This window comes from Thermobia domestica, chromosome 13 (assembly GCF_964235325.1).
Source record: "Thermobia domestica chromosome 13, izTheDome1.hap1.1, whole genome shotgun sequence".
Lineage (NCBI taxonomy): Eukaryota > Metazoa > Arthropoda > Insecta > Zygentoma > Lepismatidae > Thermobia > Thermobia domestica.
The window spans coordinates 138,843,856-138,857,584 of record NC_137466.1 but is presented as its reverse complement, the minus strand read 5'-3'; the positions used below and the strand labels follow the sequence as shown (position 1 = coordinate 138,857,584).

At 34.4% G+C, this 13,729-nt stretch overlaps 1 protein-coding gene across 3 annotated transcripts in view; it reads right to left on the bottom strand.

Moving 5' to 3' along the window:
• Nucleotides 1-13,729, bottom strand: part of LOC145668575 (solute carrier family 23 member 2-like) — an 87,765-nt gene that overhangs the window by 57,876 nt on the left and 16,160 nt on the right. Inside the window, exon 1 of one of the 3 annotated variants that reach the window (XM_081736576.1) lies at nt 7,656-7,847. The exons of the other annotated variants lie outside the window; for them this stretch is intronic. Within the exon in view, the coding sequence (XP_081592702.1) occupies nt 7,656-7,808 (153 nt within the window). The 5' untranslated portion in view covers nt 7,809-7,847. Of the gene's footprint in view, nt 1-7,655; nt 7,848-13,729 lie in introns of those variants that run through there. 3 annotated transcript variants of the gene reach the window in all.

Sequence of the window (13,729 nt, the reverse complement as noted above, 5' to 3'; positions counted from 1 at the left end):
ATATATATATATATATATATATATATATATATATATATATATATATATATATTTAAAACATTGCTTTTTGGTGAGAACATTTCAGTGAGCGACGAACCTTTTCAGTGTTTCTCCCTGACTTATTAATATGCACAGTATATATTCTGTAGTTATTTGAAACTGAATTAAGTGCTTTCTTTAATCATTTATGGAAATATTAGCTGACCAGATGTTCATACACCAGAGAGACGCCAACTTCGTCGTTTTTGCAGTTCCTTATCTGTACTTTCACACGCCCGAGTTATCGCAATGTCTCGTGCATCGTGGCCAGTAGACTAAAATTATCATAAATTCTTTTCCGTATTCTGTTTGCATATGCATACAGGTGATTTAACTGAGTGGTTTTTAGAATGAACACCCAACACTCTTCAGTCAACCATTGCAGCTCGTATCTCGAACCTTTGCGCTCGAGAAATTTGACTCCGGAATTGTGTGCAGCCACGACGTACTCCCATGCGCAAAAAAAAAAAAAAAAAAAAAATGCGCGTATACTGTAACTCACGATTTTTCTCAATTATTTCATTTTCCTTATGTTTATGGGTAAAATTCAGTTATTAGTATGTGGAGATAATAGAAAGCAATCCATCTAAGGAGATATTTCCAAAAAATATAATAAAATAATAAAAATATAAGCAAAAAACAAAATTATGTTCGGTTTTGTGTATACTGGCAATAATGTTTTCGAGGGAATTTTTGGAGTAGCACAGCACGATTGTAGAGAGAATTACAGAATTGGTAACAGAACAGGGGGACAGTTGAATCAAGGAACAGGAAAGTGGAGTAAAATATTGCATTTATTGGCTTAAATCTAGGGTGTAAATTGTCTGCCAAATATAAATTAGCTTCTGTAACCAAGATGATGTACAGAAATATATAAACAAAGAGAAAAACTCTTGTCTTAAATTTGGAAGTGACATGCTCTATAGCCACGAGCATTTATTTCTTAAGAAAAAGATAGGCAACACAGAAGAAAGTCTGTGTGGTCAAGTAAGTAGAGTGACGGATTAGTAATTCTTATACTGTTTTGACCCCAGATCGAATCCCATCCGATCCTGTTCAATTTTTTTTCTTTACAAAACATTGTAGAAAGTGTATAATTTTCATGTTAATAAGAACCGAAACAATATAATAATGAAATAATTTTTTGTTTTTCTGATGACGTATGTATTCAGAATTAGCTTACTATTTATTACTAATAGCGATTGTTTTTAGTTTATGGTATGGTATGCTTAATCATTCCCTCTCCGTTTTTTTAACACAGCAGAAGTAACTTCAAACTTCAACTCACTGCGAGTGTGTCTGTAAAAAGCAAAACAAGCGCGACCTGCAGCTTTACACACAGCGTGACGATTACAATCACAGCCATAGCTCGTTGTCTGTTCTAGTGTTTCTGTGTGTGTGTGTTCCTTTTTAGAGTATTTACTCTCTCTCTCTCTCTCTCTCTCCTTTTGTTTCATATCAACAAGTGCAACAAATGCAAGTCTGTGTAAAGAAAAAATCAAGAATGCTTTCTTTAAACAAAACTAAATTTTACAGCTCTCTTTGTGAATAACACGAATGCTTCCGACGAATTATACAGTAGCGTGAAAAACTGATAATAAAATGATCTAACATGCATAAGCTTCTTTTTCTAGTGTGACAACACATTAAACATAAATTAAATTTTTGAGATTACAAATTATCACATTACGTGTCGGTGTATGCCTATTCGTTTTCACATTCGGGCGACGAAAGAAGAAAGTGTGGTTATAGTTATAAAAACCGAATACCAGAATTCAATGAATTCAAGTTACATGGCTCCTACAAATCGAAAAAATGATTTTTCGATGTCTGTCCATCTATTCGTCTCTCGGTTCGTCACGCTTTTACACGCACTCAAATAGAGGCCATACTGTTCAACGTATCTGGACCGAATTCTAGACATAACGTTTTAATAACATACTATCTTTCGAATTTTATGTCCTTCGACATCTAAAAGTAAGGGTAATTTACTGAAGGATTAAAATTTAAAACAATTCAATTTTCTCAAGTAAAAAAAGCTGTGACGATTATATTTACTTTTTCTAAATATATATTTTATTAACAAATCTTCACCGCATATGAATAATTTTTCTGAAAAAATATATATGGTGTAATTTACTGTATGGTATGCGTTCTTTGTAGAATTTTCTCAACCACATTTCATAAATAAACGTATCATTAATAACCTAACAAACAACTCGTTCGAAGGAGTAGCTTAATCTCAGGGTGAGCTTTACCCCGATAGTTTTACCATTAACGCCTCAAGCAATTTTGTTCATATTTCGTAAAGAAATGTTTCATTAATAAACTAACATACAGCATAAATCGTTTATTCCGATAACATACAGAAGAAGTGGTTTTCTCAAGGGTTGAATTTTTTTGGACAATTTTCTCAGTAATAACTGAGACAAATTTGTTCTAATTTCAGTAAAATATTTTCTGTAATAATCTTACAATTAGGTATAACTCGCTTGTTCCGAAAAGAAAAATCCAAAAGGGATACTTTGACAGTGAATTTTTTCCCGACGATTTGCTTAAAAATTACTCGATATACTGTCAAAATTACAGATAGAAGAGTTTACCTTTGGGGGTAAGCTTTTCCCGATGACCTTCCTAAAAAACACTCAGGAGATGTTTGTTGTTCATATTTTATAAATACATGTGACATAAATAACCTAGCTATATGGTATAATTCCCTCATCCGGAAAAACTAGAAATGGTATATTACTTTTGACAGTAAGTTTTACCCTGCGATTTTCTCAAGAACGACTCAGGCGATTGTGTTCGTATTTCATAAATAAATGTTTTACGAAAACACTAACAATATAGCATAGCTCGTTTGTCCTGAAAAGATCCACAAGGGATAATTTATTCTTGGGGGTGACTTTTTTCATTATTTTCTCAGAAATTACTCAGACGCTTTTGCTTATAGTTCACATAGAATTATATCCTTAATAATTCTAATATATGGATCAAGTTATTTCTAACGAAAATATGACCAATGGGTACTTTACTTTTGGGCCTGAAGTTTCTTCTAGCAAAGTTTTCCAAAACATTATTTTATTCGCAATTTCCCAAATAAATGTTTCAATAATAGCTACAGCCTAACATAAGTCAGTGTAAAAAATTCGAGCGAGAAAGTACAGTGCGTTTGCTCCGTATCCTTTCTTAAATATATTTTTTAATGTTACACCTAATCACAATTTTCCGAACAAAATCGAAACTTCTTTTTAAATGTGCCTTGTTGTGGTCAAATGGTTCAAGTGCATTGGTTCTGGATTTGATTTCCAGTGAGAGCTAGTGTATTTTCATCCAAGAGATGTAACACGTCGGTGCAAAGAAAAAAGTGTTTAAATAAGCCTAACCAAGCTAATCAACAAAAGAAATAATACAATGTTACGAAATTATCGTAGAAATGTTGTTAATATTAGGTAGGTGCGACTGAAATGTCCAAACGATTATTGTCAATTCCAAAGGCCTTTGTTTTCGTCCGGCGGGAGCTCATGTGGTTCGGATTCTACGTTAATCAGTAGGTCCACGTCTCATATAGCCTCGCTGCTGAAAGGGACGTTAGGCCCTTTTTAGACGTTATGATAAATCATCAAGGGTAGAGATTTTTTTATCATATGCAGGTGAGATATTTTCTATTTACACACAGCGATATTTTCCGTAGATATCTCTAGCACATGGTCAATAGGGTCTGACATCTTTCGGAGATTATGCGAACTACTTCAGAAACTTTGAGTGTCTCCTAGACAAACAAAAGATGACCACGCTGTTTGTGAGTGTGTGTGTGTATGTGTGAGCACCGTGTCAGTCAGAAAAGGACAATTCCTATTTCTCGCTAATTTGTTCCCGCCGTAGTGAGATAAAGACCTTGGAATGGAAGACAGGGATGCTGCAACTTTTAGCTTTATCACGTCTGTGGCAATGGTATAATTGTATTTATGTTTAAAAAAGAAAAGAAATCGAAAAGTCTGGGTAAAAGATTGGATTAGAAGACGATACGGACATGGGATTCATGCTAACCTCGTACAGGTAATCAGGACTGAAGACAGTATAATGTACACGAACTATTTTAGAATGCCGGATAAATTATTTGAAGAATTACTTGAAATGATAAAGCCAAAAATTGAAAAGAGAAACACGGTTATAAGAACCATGTGTCCGTAGTATACGATTTCCTGACGTGCTTACAAGTGCAGTATACGAGTAAGCTACTGCGTGGAAAGCGGGATCATGCAGTTATTGTGGAAGAAGTAGGGAAAATATATGCTTTTTTTTTTATGAATAAAGAAAACCTTATTGAAACTTAAAGGTCACCTATTACACTTTTAACTTTTAAAATATTACTTCTCATTAAGATTTTTTCGTTCGTGATACCCGCGGCATTTTCCATTGTCATTTTGTGTTCGAGTTGGTTTGCTGAAGTGGGCAGAAAATATACAGGTAACTTGTATGTGTGATTTTATGCTATAAAAAGAGTCCAATTTGTTTTATAAAAACGCAAAAATCTTTGACTATATTCCGGTGATGACAAAACAACAAAGTTATATCCTCAATCTGGTACACTGACAGACGATATTCATTTACATTAGATTCAAGATTTTTAAAAAAAAATCAAAACATTCTTCTACAATAATGACAAATTCCACATTAATTGTAAAGCAAGATTCAAGATGTGAAAACTTCATATTCTCCCAGTGCTGTAGAAAATTGCATGAATTATGGAACAGTATATTATATATATATATATTGCAAATTTTTTTTCCCGACCTTAATTTTCAAGATACAGGATTGAAATATTGCACACGTATTGTCTACATAACTACGTTTAAAAAAAAGAAAAAAAAAAACATATCCCTACCTGAACCCAAGCCCGGACCAGAAGGACGCAATAATTTCGAAAAAATCGAAAAATCTCCCGGTTTTCCTCGATTTTTTACAGTTTCTGGTGTATAATACGGACAAATGAGTGGTACTGTTGAAAATGATGCTCTATCAGTGGCGGATCCAGGATATGATAAAGAAAGGGACTAAATCGTAGTTTGTAGCTTTATCCAGTGTAAATCAGAATTGAACCCCATTTTATCCAGTGTATACCTGAGCGTCAAGGCTGGGCTAGAGCCCCTATAGCCCCTCCTTCCAGTGTGCGAATTAAATAATCTATATTCGGGGGAGATAAAATTAGGCCAAAGGACATAGTCTGAAGGTTCAAATTTCAAAATGAGACAATAAATGCCCTACCCCCCATATATATATATATATATATATATATATATATATATATATATATATATATATATATATATATATATATATATATATATATATATATGTCTGTGTGTGTGAGTGAGTGAGTGACATCTGTAATAAATAAGAGATTTATTAATTTAATAAATCTACCGACAATAACTATGCACATATATATTGTCTGACATACACACACCCCACTAAACCTTTCTGAACGTGTTTTAATGTTGTACTCACTCTTGTCCTCGTAGCTCTCTAAGGTTTATTTAGTTAATAATTCGGCTCGAGCGATAGCCATGATCACAAGCATATGTTAATTTTTCCACTCATATTGAAAGCTTCCACTTTGCATTAATACATACAGGTTGCGAAAAGAAATCTACTTCAGTCTTGTGAAAACCACTAAAATTATCAGTTAAACCGGACATTTTTTTTTTTTTTAAAGAAAATCTAGATATTAGCCTATCAAATAAATGGATTGTTGCTGGTCCCGATTTCTCACATCAAGGTCAAATCGAAGGCCAAATATTTAAAATCTCTCAATTCAAATTTCGAGCTTGTGCTTCTACTTCCAGCTTGTGCTCATCACGACATTTTTTTCTCCAAATATCGATTCCGTGATGGGCACAGAAAGTCAACACTTAAAAATTACTTTACTGTTAGGTTGAAGATGAGTTGATTTACTATGGGCTACGTTACTCAAATAAAGTAAAACATTGAAGTTTTTCAGATAACATTATTAGCGTGGACAGCAAAATGTACAGCGAAAAGATGGAAAAATGAAGGGTTAACTTTAAAAAAAAAAAAAAAAAAACCCGCTCCAGTTGAAATGCTTATACAGACACGGACAATGACACGGAGAACCAGTCGTATTAACAAATGCTGAAACAAATCTTGAATTATTCGCTTATTCACCTAAAAATCACCTTCATTAACATGTCTGTTCACTACGAGCGTATCCCCCAGCGTGTACGTTAACATATACTTACGAGAGAATACCTATATCTCAGATTTTGAGTACAGTTTCAAAAGTTCATTTCCGTAAACTGTACAAGCAGTGATTATTATGCTAATTATCACAAATTAAATGCAATTTTTGAGTTGCATACACACAACCTACTAGGGAATGAAGACCATGTGCTAACAAAGAGTACACTGGAAAATGAAATAACATGTTATAACAAAAATTAAAATAAGATGATAATCGATACAAATATAGAGGATGAATATGACATATCCGAACTTCGCCAAGTATGGTAGAAGAAGCTATTTGTTTACTTCTTCTTGGCCAACCGCTAAGAACATTTATAAATCTATATGTGGCTTTGTTATACGCAATTAGTACATTCAAATTCACAAACGATGACGAACTGAAGAGTACGAAGGTACAGTTGCAACTAACAACCGTAGTCATAATAATATAGTTCAACTAAACAACATTGAAAATAGTGGGTAATTAGGTGGTAAGTAGAAATGACCAAAACTGAACAGTTTACATCGATCATTTCGAAATAAAGCTAGAAGATTAAATTTACAAGAAATAACAAAAATCAGTGAAATTTGGAGTTATACTAAGCATAGTTTGAGGGGGAAAGCGAGCATCCCCGGTGGGGATACTTCAGCTGACTTCTTTGGGGGGGGGGAAACAAAATGTGATTGAGGGGGAAAATCCCTCTCACCCCCCCGGTAATTCGCACCCTGCCTCCTTCGATCCGCCACTGTGCTGAAGAAAATGAAGTATAAACTATGATCCTACGATAAATAATCCCATGTTCTTGGTGTATATTTCAAGGCGAAGTTTCCCTATCTGATCAAGAAACTTGTATTTCAGCATATAGGGGCAAACATTTTTGTTAACTTCATATCACCTGCATTTCATTGCAGTTTTATTTTATTATAAATTATTGCTTAATTCCATTATAGAATTGTTCATAATATTTGTCTAATTATCTTCGACATTTTCAAGTATAAATGTACTTTTTTTTCATTTCTTTATATAACGAAATGTAATGCCATAGTGACCTTTTGCACTATGCTCTCTGTTTCGTTCAGAGCTAAAGGTGACTATTTTATTTCTAAACGAAAAATAAAATTAGTTATATTTAGTTCCAGAATTAAAGATGATGGATGCTAATGTGCGGACCACACACAAAACAACTTAAATCCATCTTCTTGACCATAGTTAATTATGGACTATAATTGAAGAGCATTCAATTTATTTTTGAGCTGTAAACTTATTAATAGTAAAATCTAGAACAGTTTTACGCTTGTAAAATTCTACTTCATTTTGTTCGCTTGACAATAAATATATAAATAAATACTAGCAGAATATCGAATCACACCTTTAACTGTAACAATATTTTCCTCTTTACTGGAGTCCTATCTGATCGATGAAAAAATAAAAATAAAAAGTAGTAAAACGAAAACTCGAACACTGGTCGCGGGAATGGGAATTTGCACGGACCCAATGAGCTACGGAATAAGACACAAATCATACTATATATATGGCAATAACCCTAAGCTTCACGCTGTGAAAGAACGTTGTCACTTTTTTAAAAAAAAAAGAAGAAGAAGAAGAAGAAGAAGGAATTCAAACCTTACAAAACGTTATGACAAGTGCCTCAATTTGAATGGTGAATATGTTGAAAAGTAATGGAATGTGATATTTTTCCCATGTGTATAATAAACATTTTGTATCTGCGAGTGTGTGCCATTGATATCAAACGGCAGTCCTTTTCCGAATTGACCTCATAGTATTTAGTACATTGATCTTAATTTCAATGTGATTGATTACTCAAGCGACTCTCCAAAACCAGAACTGGAAGTCAAATTTATCTTGACATAAATTTGATTTCTCCAGCCATACAAACAAATGGCACAACCGAACAGTGGCGTCTAAAAGCTTGGGCTCTCCCGTAGACAGCGTGGAGTGGGACCCCTTCTCTACGTCCCACTTCACAATTTTGAGCTCCCTGATGGTGTGGGCCCCCCACAATGCGGGGTCCGCGAACCCCTTATTTACGCCCCTGCAACCGAATACCGGAGCTACGATAAGCGCATAATTAGATTAATAATGCTGTGAGTTATAATGTAGATAGATATAGATATAATCTATTTAAAACAAAACATTTTACTTGATTTTTCATTTCCGAAGTTTAGAATTTTGCAGTATTAGTTTCTCAATGAATAACTGCAAATTAGAACATTAACTTTGAGCATAGAAATGAACTATGACTATTCATTTCTATGAACTATGAACTATGTAAAGCTCTTCAAGCGTTGTGAGATAAAGTTGTAAAACAACCACCAGCAGTGTTTTGTCTAATTCTGTTAATTTTGAGGAGAATCTAACACTTTAGGGGATATTCATGACTTTTTAACTTTTGTTGCAGGTATTTTCAAAAATCTTTAGAGGAATTCTACAACTTGGGGGGGGGGTCGTTTAGAAGACACTGCACTGTAATATATTTGCAAATTGGGTAGGCTATAAGCAATGGCAATAAATTTTTATTTATAAGTTATTTTATACTAGATGGAAAATCAATCTAACAACTCTGTTTAATTTGAATTATCTGTATTATCTGGGGAATCAAAAATATTATATAAAATCATGATAATTATTATTTACAACCGTTGTCAACCCAATGTTTGATAAAGATCTTTCAACATTTCTCCAGAACATTCCATCTTGGGCAACCCTCTTTCAAATCATTCCTCAGTGCTTCTTAATTTGACCATACCATACGGTATCAGGGCCTCTTCTAGGTCACTTCTTATCATTTACACAGAAAATAACAGAAGAACATATTATTGAGAGTGGTCAAAAGAGCAGGAAATATTTCAGCCCAAACTAATGGAGGAAGTGGCCAGTGGACATCTTGACAGAGGACGAAATGGCAGGTGGATATAATGATGGTTTATAATTACAAGTACATTGTTATTTAATTGAATTTTGCATTATAACATTTCTAATTTACTGTATGCGCTCATTTAATCATTGTATATATATCTATATATCTATATCTATCTATATCTATCTATCTATCTATATCTATCTATCTATCTATCTATCTATCTATCTATCTATATATATATATATATATATATATATATATATATATATATATATATATATATATATATATTATGACATGAAATTGCATGAATTATGGAACAGTATATTATATAATGTTATTACATATAATCTTAGAAGTTCTAGGGAGAAGATTAACCCGACTAACATAATGGCTAACGCGGTGACTTTTGGTTCAAATATTTTAATACGATATTTAAAATAAAATACAATTTATATAGAAGTAAAGTAAGTATGAAATAACTATACATAAATTCAAAATTCGAAATTTTAATTATGAAGTATCTATATACAATTTTTGAATTCGAAATTGATTATAATAACATGAGATAAGCACTAAAGCGCTTGATTGACAAACCAGAGTAAGAACCGAAAATAAAACAATATTGAATAGGTTTACAACAGGGGTGGCTAGGCTTTCTAAGGTTTGAGGGCTACTTCTCATTTCCGAATTCTCTAGTGATCTACTAATCAAAATATAGATTAATAATGAGGACGTGATGGACAGTAAAGAAGAAGTAAATACGAACAATAAAATTAAGATTAAATATTTTTTGAAAAACCTAATTAATTCATTTTTATCTTCTCAGAAACGTTCATTTGTTATCAGAAACTAGAAATCTGTCCATCGAGACTGATTGATACAGGTAGTGTGACACAGACCACCGCGGGCTACCTCTCACGATTGCCGGTAGGCTAGAGACCATGGTTGATGTGTTGGCCATCTCTGGTTGGTTATAATGACTTGTTTCGAAGACATGAAAAGGGTTTCAATCAAGGACGTGTCGCTTCTGATGTATGTGGTCCAGGTTTCAATTCCCGGTGCTAGTCGGTTTTATCTCATTTTAAACTATGGATCTACCTTTGCTTTAGCCGAGGTTAAACTTCAGATATCAAAGCAAACCAAATTGAAGCGGTTAATTTGTTGTAGCTTTCGTAGTTTGGAAGTCTCCTCGCATTTCATAAACAGAAACCGGGGAAAAGATATTTCTTTCCTTTTTGTCAACAGAACAAACCACTGGACGACAGGTATAAGCAAATTCTTAACAAAACCTGTTTTTAACCAGATATTTCCCGCTTTCCTTTCAAGAAGCTGGCAGCCAAGGAGGGTTGGAAGCGGTGACCTATTCATTCCTTTGTTTCTCTACGGGGGGCTATACCTGGCTTGCATGCGATAAGTTGAACATGTCGAACTTATCGCATCGTATCATATGCAGGAGAGATATCATGAGATAAACTAATTTAGACGTTATGATTTCTGAAATTTATCTCTACCCTTGATGATTTATCATAACGTCTAAACGGCCTCTTAAACTCAAAATCACATCACACATCTTTGTTTTCGCCTTTGTTTTAAATGTCTCTGTTCATGAGCTCCTTAGCGGCTAAGCGGTTAGTGTACGCGCCTTTGGCGTGGAAGACCCGGCTTCGATTCCCGGTGAGAGCTCACGTGCTTCGGAGTCCACGTTAATCAGTAGGAGAACTCTGCTGTAATATTTGAATGTGCTCCAAGTTTAGAATAATTAGTTTAAATTCATTATTAACAATTAAATAATTGCATTCATTATTAACAGGTAAATGCTGCTGATAGAAAGACTTAAATCTAGCGATACCGCGAGCGTAACGAGCGGGAAAAAAAAATAGCATCGGTCTGAAGCCTATAACATAATAAGTTGATTACTATATTTTAGTATTAAACAGAGGGATTTTAAAGGGCCCCCTGAGCTTGGGGCCCCGAAGCCTGGGCTCCATTGGCTCCACCCTTAATCCGCTAATGCCTATAGATTATAAATTAAAGGGGACGGGCCGGGTCCGTTCTAAAAATTCCGGCCCGTGCAGACCTCTAGCCCCTGTGTATATGCTATCTTTGAAAATACAGTAGAGTTTCGCTTATCCGACATGAAACAGGCAGGCAAAACGCCGGATAATATGGATGTATTAAGGAAAGACCTATTAAAAGTCAAACTATGATATAATTTTACATATTACGCATCTAATTATCATGTTTTGCAAGAAACAAATACAATGCATTGACTCAGTGACGTATCCAGCGTGAGGTCCTGGAAGCTGTCCCTTACCAAACCTTAAGCACTTTTTAATAAACCTACTTTTTCCCTTTTGAGGTTCTTTTATGTCAGAGTACTTTGAGTCAGTGTCCGAACTGTGGACAATGCGTTATTGTTATAATTCTAACAAGTAACACTTCCCAAGTGTAACACTACGATTTTGATAAAATTTGGCAGGTAAATACTACACATAAAATAAACAAATAAGTGCTTCTTTATTTTTTGCTGAAAAACGGTTTTAGGGGGCAAAAGCCCTCACCCAAAATTTTGAAAATTGACGCCCGAAAGGCAAAAAACAAGTGGACCAAAGTGAACGAAATTGTGAACAGATATTGCGGACATAAAATTAGGAAATACGTGTTTTGTATTTTCCTGGAAAAAACGGTTAGGTGGGACACAGACCCCTCCAAACCTTTGATCATGAAATATCAAAAGTGCTAATAACAGTATGCCAGAAGTGCCTAAATTTACACGAAGAATTGGAACAAAACTTTGAGTTAGTACAATAAGCTAAAAATAAACAAACACGGCTTTTTTATTTCCTGCGAAAAAACGGTTTTAGTGGGCAAAAGGTCCCACCCAGAATTTTGAAATTGGACGCAAGAAAGGCAAGAAGAAATGGACCGAACTGAATGAAATTGTTCACAAATGTTGTAGAGGTAAGATGAGGAAATACGTGCTTCGTATTTTCCTGAAAAGAAAAAAAAAATCTGTTGAGTGGACCGAGGCGTTGAGTGTCGAAAGGAGAGGACCGAAGCGAATGAAATTGTCTGTAGATATTGGATATGAAAAATAAAGCCTCTCGTGTTTCACAAGCGTCTCCATCAGATTTCTTCAAATTTGGCAGATCAACAACAAGCACACACAGTTAGCGTATTTTGTAGTAGATCACGAGGCAACTTTAACCCTTATAATGTTTTTCCGCATAAACAAAAACACGTGCCGATTAATTTCCTGTTTGTTGTTGATGTGCCAAAATTGATAGGGACATCTTAAAAACACGAAAGTCCTTATTTTACATACAGTCTATACAATATCTACACACAATTTCATTTGCTTCGGTCCATTCCTTCCTGCACTTTTACGGTAAGATTTACTTTTTTTTTTTTTTGAGGGGCTCTAGGCCCCAACACTGTTTTGTCGTACAAATTAAAACGCATTTCATTTATTGTTTTGCAAATTGTCCCTATACGAAGTTTCGTTGCAATTCTCCATACTCTTTAGGAACTTCTGACGTATACTTATTTGCACTTTTAATATTTCGTAATCAACAGCTTAGAAGGTCCGTTCCCCACTCAACCGCTTTTTTTCCAGGAAAATACGAAACACAATTACCTCAATTTACGTCTAGAATATCTATAAACGATTTCAAAATTTTGGGTGGGGAATTCTGCCCCCTAAAACCATTTTTTCGCAGAAAACAAACCCGTATTCGTTTATTTTTTGCGTATTGTCCCTACACAATGTGTCGTTCAAATTCTTCATGTCCTTTAAGCACTTCTGACATACTATTATTAGCACTTTTGATATTTCACGATCAAAGTTTTGGAGGGGTCTGTGTCCCACCCAAACGTTTTTCTTTTTCTTTTTTTCAGGAAAATACGGAACCCGTATTTCCTCATTTTTCGTCTGCAATATCTTTGCGCAATTTCATTCATTTCGGTTCACTTCTTCTTGCCTTTCGGGCGTCAACTTTCAAAATTTTGGAAGGGGGCTTTTGTCCCCTAAAACCATTTTTCCGCAGAAAATAAAAAAAACAGGTATTCGTTTAGTTTTTGCGTATTGTCCATACACAAAGTGTCGTTGGAATTCTTCGTCCTTTAAACACATCAGACATATTGTTACTAGCACTTTTGATATTTCATGATCAAAGGTTTGGAGGGGTCTGTGCCCCACCTAACCGTTTTTCCAGGAAAATACAAAACACGTATTCCTTCATTTTACGTCTGCCATATCTGTGCACAATTTCGTTCACTTTGGTCCACTTTTTTTGTCTTTCGGGCGTTAACTTTCAAAATTTTGGGTGAGGGCTTTTGCCCCCAAAACCGTTTTTCCGCAGAAAATAAAAAAAAACATGTATTCGTTTATTTTATGTGTAGTATCTGCCTGTCAAATTTTATCAAAATCGGAGTGTTACACTTGGGAAGTGTTACTTGTAAGAATATACCGTAATGCCATTGATACCAGGTGGAATTGAAGAACACTTTTAAATGGGATTACAATTTCGTTTCCGTTCTGTTTATAACATTACTTTATT